This window comes from Chlamydotis macqueenii, chromosome 8 (genome assembly GCF_036417535.1).
Source record: "Chlamydotis macqueenii isolate bChlMac1 chromosome 8, bChlMac1.mat, whole genome shotgun sequence".
Classification (NCBI taxonomy): Eukaryota; Metazoa; Chordata; class Aves; order Otidiformes; family Otididae; genus Chlamydotis; species Chlamydotis macqueenii.
Genome location: NC_141563.1, coordinates 27846527 through 27864474, shown reverse-complemented (window position 1 = coordinate 27864474; position 17948 = coordinate 27846527). Strand labels below are relative to the sequence as shown.

General features: G+C 40.1%; 1 protein-coding gene across 2 annotated transcripts in view; it reads left to right on the top strand.

Moving 5' to 3' along the window:
- Nucleotides 1–17948, top strand: part of TESK2 (testis associated actin remodelling kinase 2) — an 82581-nt gene that overhangs the window by 46891 nt on the left and 17742 nt on the right. Inside the window, exons 2-3 of one of the 2 annotated variants that reach the window (XM_086753512.1) lie at nucleotides 426–523; nucleotides 12778–12924. In XM_086753512.1, coding sequence (XP_086609638.1) covers nucleotides 521–523; nucleotides 12778–12924 — 150 coding nt within the window. In that variant the 5' untranslated portion in view covers nucleotides 426–520. The remainder of the gene's footprint in view (nucleotides 1–425; nucleotides 524–12777; nucleotides 12925–17948) is intronic. The other variant, XM_086753511.1, reaches the window with a different exon arrangement.

Genomic DNA, 17948 nt, shown 5'->3' with positions numbered 1-17948 from the left:
ATATACTTCCCTGTAAGAGGAGGAAGAAGAACAGTTCTTACAGTGGTGCTGCACTGAGGCCGGTGCTGGAAAGTGTAACGTGTAGAGGGAATCTGGGCCTTTGCAGGTATAAAACCCAAATACCAGAAGTGGAAGTTTAGCCTTAACGAAAGTGTGTCAGAGGCGTAGGGTCCTCCGTTAAACTATGGTTACTTTGTACCGCTCTTGGTATGGATTTGGATATTAGAACAAAATACACTTAATTTCAGGAAGGTATGCTTGGATTGCAAGAATGGTTACATGGTATAAAACTAGAGTACCTATTGCTATTAATAGCTTGTCCCTGTTTCTGCTTTCATTGTAGGACTGGAAGTCCAGCCAGCACACATCTGTGTTATTTCCTCTGTTAATTTGGTTGTTTGGGCTCATTAGCTTTTCCCTTACAGGAGTCATTAAGAGTCAGCCCTTGCATATACTTGCTTCAGGGTCAAGAGAAAACCATTCATCTGGACCCGAGGGATTTGACCTCTCAAGAAGAGTAATGGTAACCTTGTCTGATGCAGCGGTAGTTGCACTCCCCCTTAATAGCTGGGGACTGCGTAAGAGGTTTGCTGTAGGACCTGAGGAGAAGAGTAAGGGTCATGGCAGCAATAGGGTTTAAAACAGAGCGGGAAATAACTCAGGTCTTAGGAAGACTAGACTGCAATGTAAACGGTGAGAAATCATTCAATTTAATTGCAACTTTTTTTCTTCCAGCACTAACTAGAATGAATGTATCACATAAGATGTCGGTTAGGACTGTTTGCTGTCTGCATAGTGCTTTATATTTCTGTTATTGAGAAAAAGCAGTTATTATATCATATAGAAAAGTTGTTGCAAGCTAATAGATGCTTTGAAATATCTAGTTAATTCTGTCATCCTTTTTTAAAATACATAGAACTATGGAGTATTTTTACTTCGGTCAATAAAGGTGAACCTGCAAGATGCAAAATCTCTGTTAATTGTGTGTCTGCTTACTGGCACATATGAGTATCTCCTCAATCTTTTTGGGTTAAAAACACCTAACCAACTGAACGTGTACAGAAAGACAAGTCTGTAGCCTGCACTTTCTACTTCATTGTGCATGAATACCAGGGCTAAGTTAGGAAGAACTGAAAGTATCACCTTCGTTGTTGCATACGGCAGCTATCTTGCTGAAAGGAAACAGATGTAGGTAATAAGGACTTTTCTTAGAACCAAAAAGTTAGGAAGTTTCTGTTTATATTCCAAGATGAATATGTTCGTAACATGGCGAACCAAGTCTCTAGCAATATATTTGTGAACCTTTAAAGATCCTGAATCTTTAAAGTGATAAGCCTTGGGATGTTCTTCAGATTTCTTGTATCAAAGTATTATTTTAGCTTTTGCTTAAATTACTGTGATACGAAAAAAAAGGTATGCAAAAATCAGAACATTAGGTACTTGTACGTATTTATGTATCTGAAATAAGTTATTTTAGTAGCTTTGTCCAGGACTACATGTAGACCTTATGCTTTTCTTGTTCCTGCATAGCTTGCAAAATGATTCTTAGTAGATCATTGAGCATTTTGAAATGCAGTTATAATTTTTTTATAAACTTGTTTCAGTGCAGACACTTCCCTTCGTCTCTTGATTGTTCATGGTAGAATTTTAAAAATACTTGTCAACACTTGAGCCATATTTGGTCTTAGTTTTGCACTTTCACAGCATATGAACTGTCAGTTTCAGTTTTGCTGTAACAGTTCACGTAGGTTCTCAGTTTAATTTATAAAAAGTGGCTGAATGCACTCTCCGTAAATGTAGACTGATGCTTGATGACCAGCTCTACCTCATCCTTTCTCTGTGCTATAAAAGGCATCATATTATTTAATCTACAAAGTGGTGTCCTTTTTTTCCCACGGATTCGTTCTCTTAAGAGTACAGCAAGTCTCCCTTCAACTTGAGATCCACATATGAAAGGCTTAATATATCTGACACTTCCCAGCTTGCAGAACTGAAGGCCCCATTCCTGTGCCATCAAGCCTTGTCAAGAAGCATGGGTAGCTCTAGAAGCAACCGTGCCCTGATATATGGTTAACTGGAGAGTGCTAGGCTAACCAACAGTACTGGTTTGAGGGGAGAGGTGTCTACCCTAACAATATATATTTTTTTTTTTTAAAGGATGCATGAAAAAGGAAAACAAAAAATCTCATTTCTAGTAAGGATTCTGTCTAGATTATCAACTGTAGGAAGATTGAGTGAGGGTTAGAAGGATGTGAGCACCATCATGCTGTTTTATCAGCTACAGACGTCACTTAGTTGTTGAAATGATGTCATAGGCACTTGTGTTGAGCCTAGATGAGTGGTTATTCCAACAGCTCAGGAACTGCAGATTGTGGTACCCATCACTGTACCTTGTACATGAGATCTGAGTTAGGCTGATTAAAGGTAGAAGTAAACCTGACTCATCTGTTTGCACCAGCGGATGCAAAATTAAATCTGAACGTGGTACATGTAATAAGTAAATTAGACTACTCAAAGTAAACAGAGTTTAAAAAGCTTGTAGACAAGGGAGAGTAGTGTTGGTATTTGGAAAATGTCACACTGTTTAGACCTTATAGTATAACTTTAAGGCTTCATGATTTGTTTTGCAACACAAAAAAGCAGTGTGTCTAAGACAGTGAAGTTATTTCAGAAAAGTTAAGGCAAAGTACATATTCTTTACTTTGTTTATATTATTTTCCTTGGGAACCAAATATTTTTGTGAATTAGTTAAAAGGAGAAAAAGACTTCAGACCCAAACACAGCTTGATGTGCTGCGCATACCAAAAAAAAGTCTATTTAAAATCACACAAGGGGGCCTGGCTTTCAGTGACAGGAGGCAGGAAATTTAGTGTTCTGGCTGAAATTCCATCTTTAGTTCATACTATTACAGCCTATGTTGTGGCATGTGTTGTGCTTGACCCTTTACTTCTTTCTCCAGCAAAATTGATACAGGCCTCCACGGGAGTTTCAGCTAAGTCTGTGTGATTTGTAGCTGTGTTATTTCGACTGTTTAAATACCAAAAGTCAGGTTCTTGGAAAGGACGTAAAGGACCTTATTTAAGTTATGTTGTCTTTCCCTTTTTCCCCTGCATCTGATGGCTATTTGTTTTTTCACAAATTAAACCTAACCATCTTGTCTGATTGTAGTGATCAAACACCTAGTGTTTCCAGGAAAATACTAAACAATAGAGGATTTTTTTTCTATTGCTTTAGTTTTTGGGTTGGTTATACCAAGTTAGCCCCACTGAATGCAGGAGCCCCTGTGACATAGCTTCAGTTTGATGTGAAGTTAAATGCTGCTGTAGCTGCTTGCAACACTTGTCCTGAGGAGAGGAGGAAGCTTTAATTACGGAATTTGTTTGTGTTTTCCTGTGACTGTGTGTCTGATATGATTTGACTAATTCCCCCAAGATGCATCTTTTTAAAGAGAGTGATTTCCTATCATCTGGATGTGCAGAACTAGAATAATAAGTAACAGTGGTTCAAGTGGGTGCTTGTCTTACAGAAAGGTGAAATTGATTCTCAAAAAGTTGCAGTAAAAAGCTCAGTTGTGGGAAACAGAAAGCTGTCAAAAATGTTGGCTTATGGAGGATGCAGGCTGGTCTTACAGGCGATCTCTCAGGAGTGGAGTGCTGGCAGATCAGTTAAAGGAAAAACCTACTGTGGGCTGGTGGTGACCAGGTAAAATAAGCACATTGAGGACAACTCTCCAGAGGAAGTCTCTCCTTGTACCAAAAACAGAGAAGCAATGAAAGTTGTGTAAGTGCTGCATTGTGCTGAAGGCACAGGGAAACTGCTAGATGCATTTGCAATATGTGGTTAGGCAAGGAGAGAAGGGTGAGTTCTCACAGAGAAGAAAGTTCAGAAGTAAAAAGCGCTATAATCAGAAACACTAGAGAAATTCTCCTGTAAAGACAGCAGCCAAGACTTTGAAAATACAAGTCTAACTTTAGGTGCACAGTCTGTATTTATGCATGCAGGTGCTAGATCAGAAGTGATGAGCAACCAGTTATTTCAGTGAGAACTTCTGGACATGCCATGCAAGCTTTTGAATTCTAGTCTTTCTTAAATGCCTGTGTATGAGCTTAAGAGCTCATGGTTAAACCTCCTTTTCTCTCCCCCTTTCTTTCTTTTTTGAAAGTCTTGGCTACACAGACTGTATGTTGGATTTAATTTTTTTTTTTTTTTCCCTGCTAGCAGGAGAATGACTTGTTTAATCACTTCAGAGCCTGTAATAGTGCACAAGGACTCTTTTTTTAATTTATTGTTGTAATTGACATAGATGCATCTAGCTAAATGTGTTGTTGTGAGGAAGACTTGCTAAATATCTTGCTGGTAGTAACCTCTTCCTCCTTCTTAAAACGTTTCAAGGACAGAAGGTAAGATATGAGATAAGTGTTGAACTGCAAACAGCAAGCTCCATTGTTTCATTCTTTCTCTCCCTTCCCTCCATGTGTATGGCATACACATGCAGGTGCGGGGTGGGGGGGGGGTGTTGTGTGGTGTTTTGCAGGGTGGGGGGAGATCTTAAGTGTCAGTGTTTTGGTACTCATTTTAAGCCTACTGGGCCAGCTGCTATTATCTCAAGCAAAAAAAGAAACACATTCTTGAACTGCAATTCTTTTATTTGTTGCTTTCTGATATCCTGGAAGTAGGTCTAGGTTAATAAGAGCAAGAAGACACAAGCTTCTCAACTGTGATGGTATGAGGGGGAGAGAAGGGAGGAGAACTGAATACTGCCTTGAGGACTAGGTTTTTCTGTTATTTCTGTGTATGAAGAGATGCAGGCCAAACAGGTACCATGATACAAGCCCTTAACTTTTTGTTTGGGATTTTTAAAATTATATATTTTCCAGAAAATTTGTTTTTTTCTGTAGTACTTTCTCCCTCCCCCCAGACCCCAGGAAAAATTCTCTTGAATTAACAAGGGTTTTGTAGTTTCACTTCCTTGTTTTTCTTTACTTATCAGCCATCCAAAGCATTCAGAAACTGAGTTGTACAAGAAAATTCCTTTAATGTTTGCTTTTGCACAACACTATTAATAGCAGATTTCGGTGCATTCCATAATTGCCAATGAAGTGTTTGAGCACCCTCAAATGTAAATGGACATTGCAGCACAACTGGAGTGTTGAGGCTTGGAAGAGCTCTCTGGAACAGCTCAAAACCAGTATTCCTTGTGCAGAATTTAAACAAAGTTTGTACTATGAGAGGGGTTTGTGTGCTCTAACTTTTGCACTCAGCAGATCCTTGTAGCTGTTTTACAGACTTAAAAAAAATGAAGCAAACAGACTATTTATCTGGAATCTTGCAGGCATATAATCCGTGGGCTGTGACTGCTGGTGTCTTTGTGGGGAAGGTGAGAAAGACCTAATTTAAGTAAGAGGCTCCTTGTCAGGGGCTACAGCTTGCTTCTAGGCAGAACTGAGGGTGTAGTATGTTCGAAATGCTGTCATCATGGATAGAGCCTTCTGCTCTTAACAGAAGTGTTATTGTAGAGATGCTGTTTCTCTCGCCTGTGTCAGCAACAAGGTACTTTCTTTTCTGTGCCTGTGTGCTAATTTATGCCATTGCTTGCTTGCCATATCCCAGGTTCTTATCTGCACTCAAACTGGGCTCTGCTTTGAATCCAAATGGTTGTGACTTCAGATTCTAAATGCAGGGTTTTTTTTTGTTAGGCCTTCTTTGCTTTCTGTTTTTTTTTTCTGCTGATATAATTACAGGAAAAATGGTTATCAAGGTCGGTTTGTATAGATATACTGGGAGTGTTTTCCGGTTCCTACAAAATAAACTTATTTCCTGAAGTATTTCAAATCTGAATCCGAGTAAGTGAACGTCCATAAACCTTATTCATATGTATGGGTTGCAGTAGTGCATTGTTGCTGCGTGCCTGCAGTTGAAGTCTTATTTACAGTAATCTGCTTCTAGCAGCAGGCAAGCAAGTGAACATTAAATTTTGATTGAATGGAATGACAGGAAAGGGATAAATTCAACATGCTGACCATAAGAGCTGTTGGATATAGAGAATTAAAGGAAGACAAATCTTGCCATATTCTTTTCCATGCCAGCACTTAAATGTTTGGAATGCAACAAATGGTTTTCATTACAGCTCCTTCCTGAGTTAGTGCGTGTTAATTCTTGTTTGCCCTTATAAAACAAGCCATGCCTGTACATGCCTCCTTAGGAGGAGGAGCCAGTGAATCAATGCCACAAGTGACACGGAAGAAGAAATAGAGGTCGAACTGTTTGGTTGCTTGGCTTTTGGTCCTGAGTTCTGATGAGTAACCAGTGCAATTGCGTGAGGAAGCTTGTCCGCTCCTCTACGAATAGCTGACACTTTTAAAAGCAGGATTATTTTAATCCTGTAATGGTTAACACTTTAAAAGAAAATAAATATTTTTTTAATTAAAGAACTGAATTTGTTTGTATTGGTTGAAAAGCAGAGGAGAAATTGACTTCAGCTTACAGACTTTTTTCCCCTTGGTTTTCAGAAGCTGAGGTGCAGGAAAGAAAAGTGGCCTTTAGAGGAAGACTTTTTTGGCTTTTCTTCTGTCCTTTCAATCAGGCTGTTTTTCCTAGGCTTTTGAGCCATTCTGGTCTCTCCTGAAAAAGTCTGAGTTTTGTTCTGAAATGCGCTTGCTTCACCTGCGTGTTGACTCTTTCAGTACTTGTGGTTTTCTCCCTGGCAAAGTTAGTTCACCCGCTGTCCAAAAATATACTTGTACAGCCCAAATTAAACATCCAGCTTGTTCTGTTTTAATGTTTGATTTATTTTGTTTGATGCAATGAATGTGTTAGATCTTTAATGGACATGGAAGGTTACTGCTCAGAGGTACCTGGGGGAGGTGATTTTGTAGATTTCTAAACGGTGTTTTTTTTTCTCCGAGTCGAGGTCTATGAACTAACTTCAAAAACAATTCAATTTAATTTGGTAGTCAGTCTCAGTGCATCAACTTGTAGTATCTCATATTGTAGTTTTGAACATGCTGACACTGTCTTGTCCAGTTCTGCACAGTTGAAGCTAATCATAGAATCACAGAATGGTTTGGGTTGGAAGGGACCTTCAAAGGTCATCTAGTCCAACCCCCCTGCAAGGAGCAGGGACATCTCCAACCAGATCAGGTTGCTCAGAGCCTCATCCAGCCTGGCCTTAAACGTTTTCAGGGATGGGGCATCGACCACCTCTCTGGGCAACCTATTCCAGTGTTCTAATGAAAGCAGTTGAGGGAAATGAGGAAATTTCCAGTCCTCCCACTGTAGCTAATTATGTCAGTTGTGGCAGAAGGGTACCTTGGCTTCTTGTCTTGCAGCCAGAAGCCTTCAAAGTAGTCACTTGGTGCTGAGTGCGACAGATGACTGTTAAACATATGAGAACTGAAGACTGGGTTGTGTGGGGTGGTTTAAAACATTTTTTTTAAACTTATACAGAAAGCTGAGTGCGTGAAAAGATCTCAACATTCTTTTCTTAGGCACGAGAGTTACCTTCTGACTTCCAACATTACAAATTATACAAATATGCAAGCTCTGTCTCTTTTGACACTGCTTTAGTGTATTTGTCGCCAGTGTCTGCAGTGTTGTTATTTCACTTTCCAGGTCTCCCTTTAGAGTCCAGCTACGTAGTCTGGCTTTTGCTCTGACATCTCTCTTGCTTCTCACTGAAGGCGCTACAGCTGCGATTCTAGTTTCTCTTTCCTCCTGCTTCTCTGCCTGCTTTCTTCACTGGGCTTCTCCAGGATGTTCATTTGTTGCTATCTCAGTTTGTCTTGTAGTGTTCTGGGTCCCCAAAGCTCTTGTTCTCCAACAAGAGCTCTCTGTTTCAGTCTGTCATCTTAAATGCACTCTCCACACCTACTTTTCTTAACCACTTCATGTGTTGCCTTTGGCAACATTTGGGCTACCATATAGGGGTGTCTTGTGGTTATTTGTTGCTTTTTAAATAGCCAGTAGTGACATTTAAAGCTGAGTAAATAGCATGCCACCTTTCTTCTGTCTTTCCTGTGCAGTATCTGGTGGCCTGTTTGTATTAGACTTATATATTGAAACAGAATTGGTTTTCAAAGTAGCACTGAAAACTCTTTGCAGTTCCCTTCAGTCTTCCCCCTCCGAACTGATAATATTTGGAGTCTTTTGTTTTTTTCAGCAGGAACTGCTGAAATCATGTGAAGCTGATGCACCTTTTCTTTAAAAGCTTCTAGTTCTCATATTAGTGTGTTCAAACCTTTATTTTGAATTTTGAATCCTAAAATCTGACGTTGAAGTTCAGTATTGGTCTCTTGAAATGAAGCATGCAAGGCTATGTGTAATACCATTATATGCTGAATTTAACTCCATTTCTCGTTTCATATGTTTGAGTCTAGTAATGTGACTGCAAGTGTCTTGCAAGGAAGCAGTCATCTTATCCTATTCTTAGGTTAAAATAACGTGTTTCCCTATGCCCTGACTGTTGTGTGGGAGAGGGTTATATGCTGCTGCTTTTGCATTTCGTAGCATTAAGCTATAACATCAGAAGCCTCCTCAGCGCTCTTTGATCCATAAAGCACCTATGCTTGGCTGAGCTTCTGGGTAACTTGTCCTTCAAAGAACCTACTGCCCTTTCCCCATAATGGCCATGAGAGGTGTAACAAATACAGTTTTGCTGAACTTCTGTTCTAGCAACAAAAGCATGAGCTCTTACTGTGGATAAAATTGTAGGAAAATAATATTTTTGTGAGCTAAAATGGTCTTTTAAACCAGTGTTCAATTTGCTCTGTTAAGTTGTAGTAAATGCAAAAATAAACAACCCAAAGCAGTTGCTTTTAGACTCTGGCAACTGGATAAACTGTTGGTGTCCTGTTACATGACAAAAAGCTAGCAGTGGGAATAATGGGTAGCTGTTTCACTGCAACCTGATGATACAGATTTTGAAAAGGTCTGAACACTGCTCCATTTAGCTGTGAGGTCTCTTTATGAAATGCAGTGCCCTTTGCTTCCATTGTCGTAGCCTGATCAGATCTCTGCTCCAATTGCTTGTACGCTTATGCAACGGCTGTTGTGGTAGAATAATGCTTTGAGATGATGTGTGCACTGTAGCCTTACTGTACCAGCACTGAAACGTTTCAGGGACAAAATAAAATCCAGTATTCTCTCTGGGAGAGGTGCACTTACTGTCCTTCAGCATATTCTTGGCACACAGAGCTGGTGTGTGCTAGCGAGAGACTGAGAATAAGTATTTTTCTTTCAGTTGCATTGGCAATTAGGAAATAATGTACATAATTTTGTGCCTATTCTGAAAAGGCATTGTTGAAGAGCTCTGAAAAAAAAATAGGCCATCAGGCTGGCTGTTTGCATTACCAGCCTGAATGGCCAGAAAAATTGGATTAGTTATGTGACACGGAGGGAGCACTGAACTCTGTGTGGCGCCTGCCGTAGGGACGATTCAGGACTCTGCATGTATATGTTACCTGCTGGTCATCTAAAATCTGAGATCAACTGGAGTCTTAAAGATGTCTGTAGGAAAATCTTAGTTCAGTTGTTCACTTGATGATTAGCCTGCTGTGCTTCATAGAAGTACACTAGAAATTAGAGCCAAAACCAGAACTCAATCTCTGTCCTGTGTGTGTATCAGTTTTCACCCAGCCCATGCTAGAATCCAGGCCTTGCAGTTAAGATGGGGCAATGACCCTGCAAGCCCACTTGACTGGAAGGGTGTTAAGGGAGTAGATATATTAGATGCACTTAACTAATATGGCAGCAATGGATCAAATCAGTAGATGACTTTATTGAAAAGGAAAGCATCAGCGTGCTCAAAATAGGAGCTAGCTATTGTCACATTTCAGTGTGTATGTAAAGACTCTTACGCATTGCTTGTTTTATTTATTAGCTGTTCTGGAGCAATTGCTGTCATGGTATGGCACAGTTTAACCCTAACCAAAATAGAAAGCCAGGCCAGTGACTCCCTTCTCCACTGCATTCTCTTGCCAATGAATTCAAGTTGGTAGTGCTATATGGACAGCCTGTTATTGCCCAGTCAGAAAGGTTTGAGATAATTGTCACTTTATAATTGGGCTATTGAGTTAAGTGCTTTAGTGCCTTCTGTTGTCGGTCAATATTGTTCTGATTTGAACATAACTGAATGAGAAGTGCTGCTTGCACTGTTCAAGGACGCTGGGGATGTATATGAAGTTAATGTAGGAATCTTATTCGCTATTTTTTTCCTTAAGCATGGTAGCAACTTGTGATTTAAAAAAAATCAAATTATATTGAGCAATATTTTTTTTTCTTGAGTGCTTTATAAGGTCATCTACCTCCCTTAGGGTTCAAATAAAAGCAAGGAGGAAGAAAGATCAAAGTTGGAAAAGCTCAAAGCATCATTGTTTCCAACGTTAAGTCAGGTTGGCTGCAGCTCTGTCTAGTTAAGCCTTGAAAATCTCCAAGGATGGAGATTGCATATCCTCAGAGTGACCTGTTCCAGAGCTGCTCTGCTCTCCTGACACATGAACTCCTCGCATAAGGGCCAGGTGGTTTTGGATCTCCGGCTTGCACCAGCCTGCAATTTCTAGTTTCAAGCATAGTCATATGATCAGCTCCCTTCCTCCCCAGCTGCAGTGCCTAGGCTACAGAAGTCTTGTAACATTTGATTTTTACCATTGGTGCGTTGAGTCTTGTTTGCCCTGGTTTTGGAGAGTTGCCAGCAGGCATTTTATTTTGCAAAATGATATGCACCAAGCACAAATTTCTGAGTAATTAAATGATCTTGACTTCAGCACAAAAAAGAATAGTTTGACAGAAAATTACACTACTTAAGAACAGGACATTTTAAAATGTCAGATTGCTTTCTAGAATTCAAGGGCTTTTCTTGCACAGTTTTAAAATACAAATACTTTTTGCCTTTTTGGTCTAGAAATAGTCAGTATGAGGAAGAATTCTGTTTCTCTGTACCTTGTTTTAAAATCCTTTCCTGTATATCATTGCACTCTTTCTCCTCCTGTTAGTCTAATGCAAAAGATATGAAACAGCATCTTGAAGTAGTCATAAGAACATGAAATTGCTAAATATTGGAGCATTTCCTAGACTCAGGCCATCTTTTGTGGGATTACCTGCTTTGATATCAGAAGGTACCTGATAACAGCTCTAAAATTTGGCCCACATTGGAGCTAATTGTCAATCATTCTTTGAAGAACGTTGAGTGCAAAGAAGTAATACTTGTGCTCAGCCTTTGCCTTGACTGTTGCTCAAGGACAAAAGGTGGATGCACAGCACCGTGATCAGGCCCAGGGTTCACATTTAAAAGGAGAAAAGCAAACGCTGAGGGTGAGGACGCTTTGTGCCCGCTGTGCCTGTATGCTGCACGTGTACTTCCTGGCTTGTTCAGCAGTCAACAGAGCTTCTGCGAGAGAGAAGGGTCACGTCTTGGACTGCCAGTGAAACGTGCGGCTGTGTGTGGGCTAGGACGAGCCCAGTTCCTGAGGGATGTGCAGTGTAGCTGAGGGGAGCAGCGGAGCCCCACACTGCGTTGTGGTGTGCCCTCCGGGTAAGCTCTGTGACAGTTAAATCTGTTTGTGCACCATCTGCCCAAACAATTTACCCTCATTAAATAGTAACCTGTGAAACTTGCCTATCTACTGAAAAAGGTTTTCAAAATTAGCTGATGAGCTCATAAAAAGACAGGGCCTGTCTGTAAGCAAAAAGCTGTTTTTAATAGACTGTCCAGGAGGTGAGCCATGACCCCGGACTTACTGGTAGGGTCTGGCTTATGTGTGCGCAGTCTGAGATCAGCTACGTCCGCACTGTGTGGTGCCTGACTCATGTTTGCCTTGCGCCCCAGGCGCCAAGACACAAAGATGCCCAACAAAATACAAGTGAGTTCAGAGTTTCTGAAATAACAAGAGCTACACTTGCAATTTTTATTTTAACATGATAATGGTGGCACACATTTTGTTAGGCCGAGTGACAGAGGAAAGTGTCTTGCGTCTTGAGAGAGTGCTGGAGAGCTGTCTGACACAGGAGCTGCTGGTGTGATGTAAGGGGTCTATACATAAAGCATAAGCCCTGTGTTGCTGTAATGATTATTTGAGAAGCAGTGGAGCTGCCGTGTCTTAACCCTGGATTACATTACTTGGAATTATTTGGGTGCTGCCTTGTTTCACTATCTACTGTAGCATTTATCTTGTACTTAATGTAGGCGCCTTTTCATGAGGGCTGCCATTTGATGGGGTTGATGTAGTACTGAACACAGTGGGAATGAGTTTGCTGATTAGGACTTGTAGAAAGAGCAGTGAAATGCGTGGCTTACAGCAACATGTTGGAATATTTTTCTTTGCTGCTGCTTCAGTTTTGGGAATTGATATCTGGGAACTTGATCAGGCTCTGTGACCTACACTTGGATACTTATCCCTCTCTTTGTTGTCTTATTCTGCCTGAGAGCCAGCTCTTTATCCTTTTTGCCCTTATTTTCCTCATACCGAAAAGAGAGAGTGATATTATATTGTAGGTGTTTTTTAAGGGTCTATTTAAATACCAGTATTTAAATACCATGGAATTAGAGCAGTGGTGAGTGCTGAATGCATCTTTAACATAAATGCATCGGTACAGGTGGTGAAGGGAGACATTTTCAGCCTCTCTTGATCTGCACACTTCATGCCTGCCTAGCCCTTAAGGAAAAAAATAAGTTTTTAATATGTAGCTGAGTGGTGTAATTACACTTGTGTAATGATGAATTTTACATTCCTGACAATATATGAAATCAAATAATGAATTACAAATGTTGCTTTGTCTTTTCAGTACATCAACTGTGGTAACCTGGAACAGCTATTAGACAGTAACCAGCATCTGCCCTGGACAGTGAGGGTGAAGCTGGCATATGACATTGCTATGGGCATCAGTTATCTCCACTATAAAGGCATTTTCCACCGAGACCTTACATCCAAGGTACTGTTTATAAAATGAAGGGAACTTGTTAATGAAGGTACTATAACTGGTTGTTTGATGTTTTCTCCTCCTTCCAGCAGAGAACTGCTGTTATATAAGGTGTGATGTAAGACATTTTGAGAAGCAAATTGAAATAGTTTATAGGATTAAAACTTTCTTCAAAACATGTCGATAATTTCTATGGGAACTGGAGAGAAAAAAATCCCGAAGGAAGGTCATTCCTTAAATGAGTTCAGATTACGATTTCTCAGAAAGCAGCTGCAGAGTTGTTAGTTCTGAATTATGGTTCAATAAAGTATTTAAATCCCTGGATAATTAAGCATAACAATCTAACATTTGGAACAGGCCAATCATATAAAGAACCCAATTTGAGGAGATTATTACAAATGCACTTTCATATCTCCTTGTTGTTTTTGTTTCTCCATGTATTTCACAAATCTTCTTCAGCAGCAAGAGTGACCTTTCATTGCTAATTCAGTATTAACTGTTGTCCACAATCCTGGTTTATATTTCTTTCATTTCTAAAGTCAGTAAGATCAAATCAGTTTACCTAAAATTTTCAAATTTCAAAATTTCCTTGAAAATGATATTTCAGTAGCAGAGTTTTCAATGGACGTAGATTTGTTTGAACTGTTTTGGTGACAACTTGTATGAATTTAGTCGGCTGAAGTCGCTAGAAAATTCAAGCTCAGCTAGAAATATTGACATAGGAGAGCACTAAGCTCTGTGAACAAATTGTCCCAGTATTCACACTGGATCTTGCCATCCGTTGCAGCCTTTCCTGAGGGCTTTGCTGTCCTGTCTGTCCTGTTGTCTGGAGCTAATGAGCTAGTTTAAGCTCACTGGGGATTTGCAACATGAAAGTACTCCAAAACTGTTCTTGGGAAGGCTTCATGTTACTTCAATCAAAAAGCATCCAGAAGAACATTATCTTAGCCTAAAAGGAACTATTTTTTAAGATCACAAATAGCTTTTAAAAATAAAAACACAGCACAGTGTGTTTGAAAATGTGAGTGACTACTAGTCCTCCTTCCAGTTTTAGGTTGTTTTTTTTTTTTTAAAGCTACCTCAGTGCAGTGCTAAACAGGTGAAAGATGTGCATTTAGCCCAGGGGGAAAAGAGTTAGTTCAACTGGTAGGTGAAAGGAGTATTTCAGTTAAGTCATAAAATCCTTCCTTGGGTGTCCTTTCAAGTTAAGAGTGGTGAATTCTGCAAGAAAGAATATCAGATTTATGAAAAATTCCTGGACTTGGAATCATGTCACTTTGACATGATACGCTCGGAAAGCTCCATTTCAGTCACCTTGCAGTGTGCAGATAAGAGATGTGTACAAATAACCAAAAAGATAACTTAGTGTTCCCCTTTCTTTTTTTTTTTTTTTTTTTTTCTTCTTTCCAGTTTAGGCTGTATTTTAATACATTTTAAGAGTGGGGAAGTAGAGTTACTGCAAGGAGACAAAGTAACTAAGGAGAACTCTGTGCCTGCAGCATTTATCATAAACATGTAGTGTGATGGCTGGTCATAGGAAAATCCATTTCCCGAGACCTCTGTGAATGCCTTTGTTCAAAGCTTTACAGAATTGTCTGCCATTCTCTGGAGCTGCCCTACCAATGCTTCTATGTTATCTATTGTTGAACGTCAATTGTTTGGAAAATGCACCCGCTGGGAGGAGTGCATGATTTCACTGCCATGGCAAACACATCAGGGGACACAGGAACTAGTAAGAATTACTTATTAAAAAAAATCAAGCACCAAACCCTAGGAATTTACTAGGAGCTATGCTATATTTGTGTCGTTTTTAGCACTAAAGGGGTGGATTTTTTTGGGTGGTTTTTAGCACTGGTATCTGTGTGGGTCACATTGGAAGCTGCCAGGATGAAAGTTTAAGTCATCAGCTATATTTTCTATTTTCCAGTTTCTTGGGGGTTTTGGGTTGTTTGGGTTTTGGGTTTTTTTATTTAATTTTTAAAATTTTTGAGGTGTGTGTGCACTTGCTTGTTCTGTTTGGGGAAGGGAAGTAGATGAAACACTTTGCCTTAAACACCCAGGTACTTGTGAATTTTATTAGTGTATTATTGTATTGATGAAATATATTTTAAATCTGTTGGGCAAATTTCTCTCCTTTTGGACAAATGTTTGCCCTGCTGGCTGGCTAAGTTTTTAAAAAAAGTCACTTTGTTCCAAAGGAAAAAAAATTAAGTTAATAGCCATAGCAAAAACCATTCACCAAAATTTTTAGCTCTGAGTGTGGCTTTTGGCTGCTGCTTGAGGAGATGCCTTCTGTTTTACCAGATTTGTACTGGAGTTGTCTTCGTTCTTACTAGTAAATAGTTAACGTGTGAGTGAGCTGAAGGAAGATGCAATGGGCTCTTTCCTTTGTAATCTGGACGGGATAACAGCATATTCAATACTGTTCTATATTGTCCTTCTTTCTTCAGTAAACTTCAGTAATTGATGTGATGGCTTTATTATTCAAATCAGAGCAAAGACAAGGATTTAGATATCTGCAAAAGTCAGAACAGACACTGAGTTTGCTGGAGGGGGTGCGTATTTTTCTGGAAAACTTGCTGGCCTTGACTGAACTAAGAATGAAACGGAAACTTTCTGTGCAGGAATGTCTGTTTTACCTATTACATTTAACACAATAGCCCACTGCAAATTGTTCCTCTAATATTAATTTCACTATAAAAATTATTTGGGATTAATTTAGACCCATACTTCTGCCTTTCTTCTTCTGTTTCTGGCTAACCTCTAATTCCTGCAGCTTCCTGGAGCAGGTGGTGTCACTCCATAAAGTTTATTCTGTCAGTTATGGCAGCAGCGTTGTCTTTCTCTACCAGTAGCATTATGTGTGTCTATGTACTGGATGCATAAAAACTTAAAGAAGGAAAAGTTCCTGTCCCCTTCCAACCTGAGACTGAAAAAATAACTAGTTTTGACAATTAGTATACAGCAGGATGATCTCTCTTCCTAACTGCACGATGTGGAGAGCAGCAGAACAGCACTGATCCTGCAGAAAGCCGGAGGGAAGAACGGTAGGGAAGTACATATAGGTCATCATAGTCGATGTGGCAGCCCACAGGGGATGTCAGGCCTGACATACCACTGGTGCTCTTCCCGCTGCCCTTCTGTCAAAGCGAGAGGCAGTGCTTGTTAGAAGAGAGTGTGCTGCCCAGACAGCCGGTACTTGCCCGCGCTGTGAGCAGCTCAGTCCTCAGGCTCTGGGCTGGGGCTGCTGTAGCTGATCAGGCTGATCTGCCCCGATCAACAGCCACAGCCCAACTCGGATCTGTCAGAAGGTGAGAAGGTCAGATTGGCTGTTTCCAGCCTGCAGACAGTAAGTGTGTGGGCAGGGTTACTTGTACGTTTTGTGAGCCAATAAATGCGGTGTCCTCACTTTTGACTTGTCATAAAGGGATTTACGCAGAGATTAAGCTATAGATAGGTTATGACAGCCAGCCTCATTGGCTCATTCCCTGTCCGTATCACTGCAAGTTTTTTGTTTGAGGCTTGTTGTAACATGCACAAGGATGATTTGCATCCTGGAATAATGAGGATTTCCTTTGTCTTTCAGTGATTCTCAAGGCGGTCCAGTTATGAATTTTAACTGACAGTCTTGGTCATAGAAGATGCAATCATTAAAACGGAAATCATAATGTGAATCATCGCAAGTGTTTCAACAGGAGCCAGTGGATTGTGATAAAGTTTTTCTTAATCTGACTTGTTTTTGCACAATCTGGCTGTTGTTACCTACAATTAAAATAACAGTGTTTGGTAAGACACAGGGAAGAAGCGTCCAGCGTGCAAAAGCAATGTAGCAAAATCCTTTTGTACCTCACCCCTCAAAACAAATATCTTATTACTACACAGAGAGTTCTTTCAACACCTTGTTTACACTGTATTTGCATTGCATGCAAACCCTGCTCTGGAAGCACTGCTAGTTTCCTTGGCAGCTTATGCCAGTGACTGCCCCAGTATCAGTGAATTTAATCTTACAGTATCTCTGAGATGAGGGAGATGAATAAACTCAGCCTTATCAGAACAGACTGAAAGCAAGAATATTGGTGAATATTTGGTATGTGTTTTAAGACTTTGTTTGGAGTACTTGTCATTTTACATGTGTTCAAGTTCAAGACAATATGCCTCCTGACTGCAGGGGCAGTTGGAAGCATTACAGCACTTAAAAATAGTCAAGTTTGACCCCTGGAGGCAGAGAAAGCACAAGATTAGCGACAGTCTCTGAAAGATTTTTGTTAAACTAGCTTCCTTGTCACAGAATCCTCCTGTGATGTTGAGCAAGGCCTGAATCCAGATCCTGGGGCAACATTACAATAGTCTTAACCGCAAAACAGAAGACCTTCATTTCCAGCCCAGCCTTTCTTTTTCATCTCTTCCCAGCCTTTCTTTCACCCAACTGTTTCTGTGGCAAGAGTGGCCAGAGTCCTGAAAAGAGTGGTCCAAGTGTTTTATGTACAGCTCCAGTTCACTGTCAGTGCAAATCCATCGTGTGCTCTAAAAGATGTGGGTGCCAAGTAGAGAACTGTCTGTGTGATCATGTAATTAAAGGCTTTACCTTCATGTGTATGCATAAGGGGAAGAATGAATGTTCTCACATGAAGTTTTGCGTCCCATCTTTTGTGTGATATTGATTTTTGATGTAGTGTATCTTGTCTGTAACTTCCTACCAATTTAAAAAAAAAAAACAACAAACAAACCTGGAAAAAACCCATGGCATTATGCATTAATTTGCAGAGTTGGAAGCTTGAGATTCATGGCAGAGGTGTCTGCTGCTTTAGTTAATACAGTAACTAATACATGAAGTATTTTTAATTAGTATTTACTGCTGCTGTTAATTAGTCTTACTAATACACATTGCCTGTTTTTGCTACAGAGCAGGAATAGACAGAGGAACAAGCGAGACTCCTTTGCAGGGAGAAGCCAATATCTAGGAGTCTGGCTATTTTTCCAAGACCGATCATACCTGCTTTATGACTATCCAATCCTTTCTGCTGGTGTACAATGCC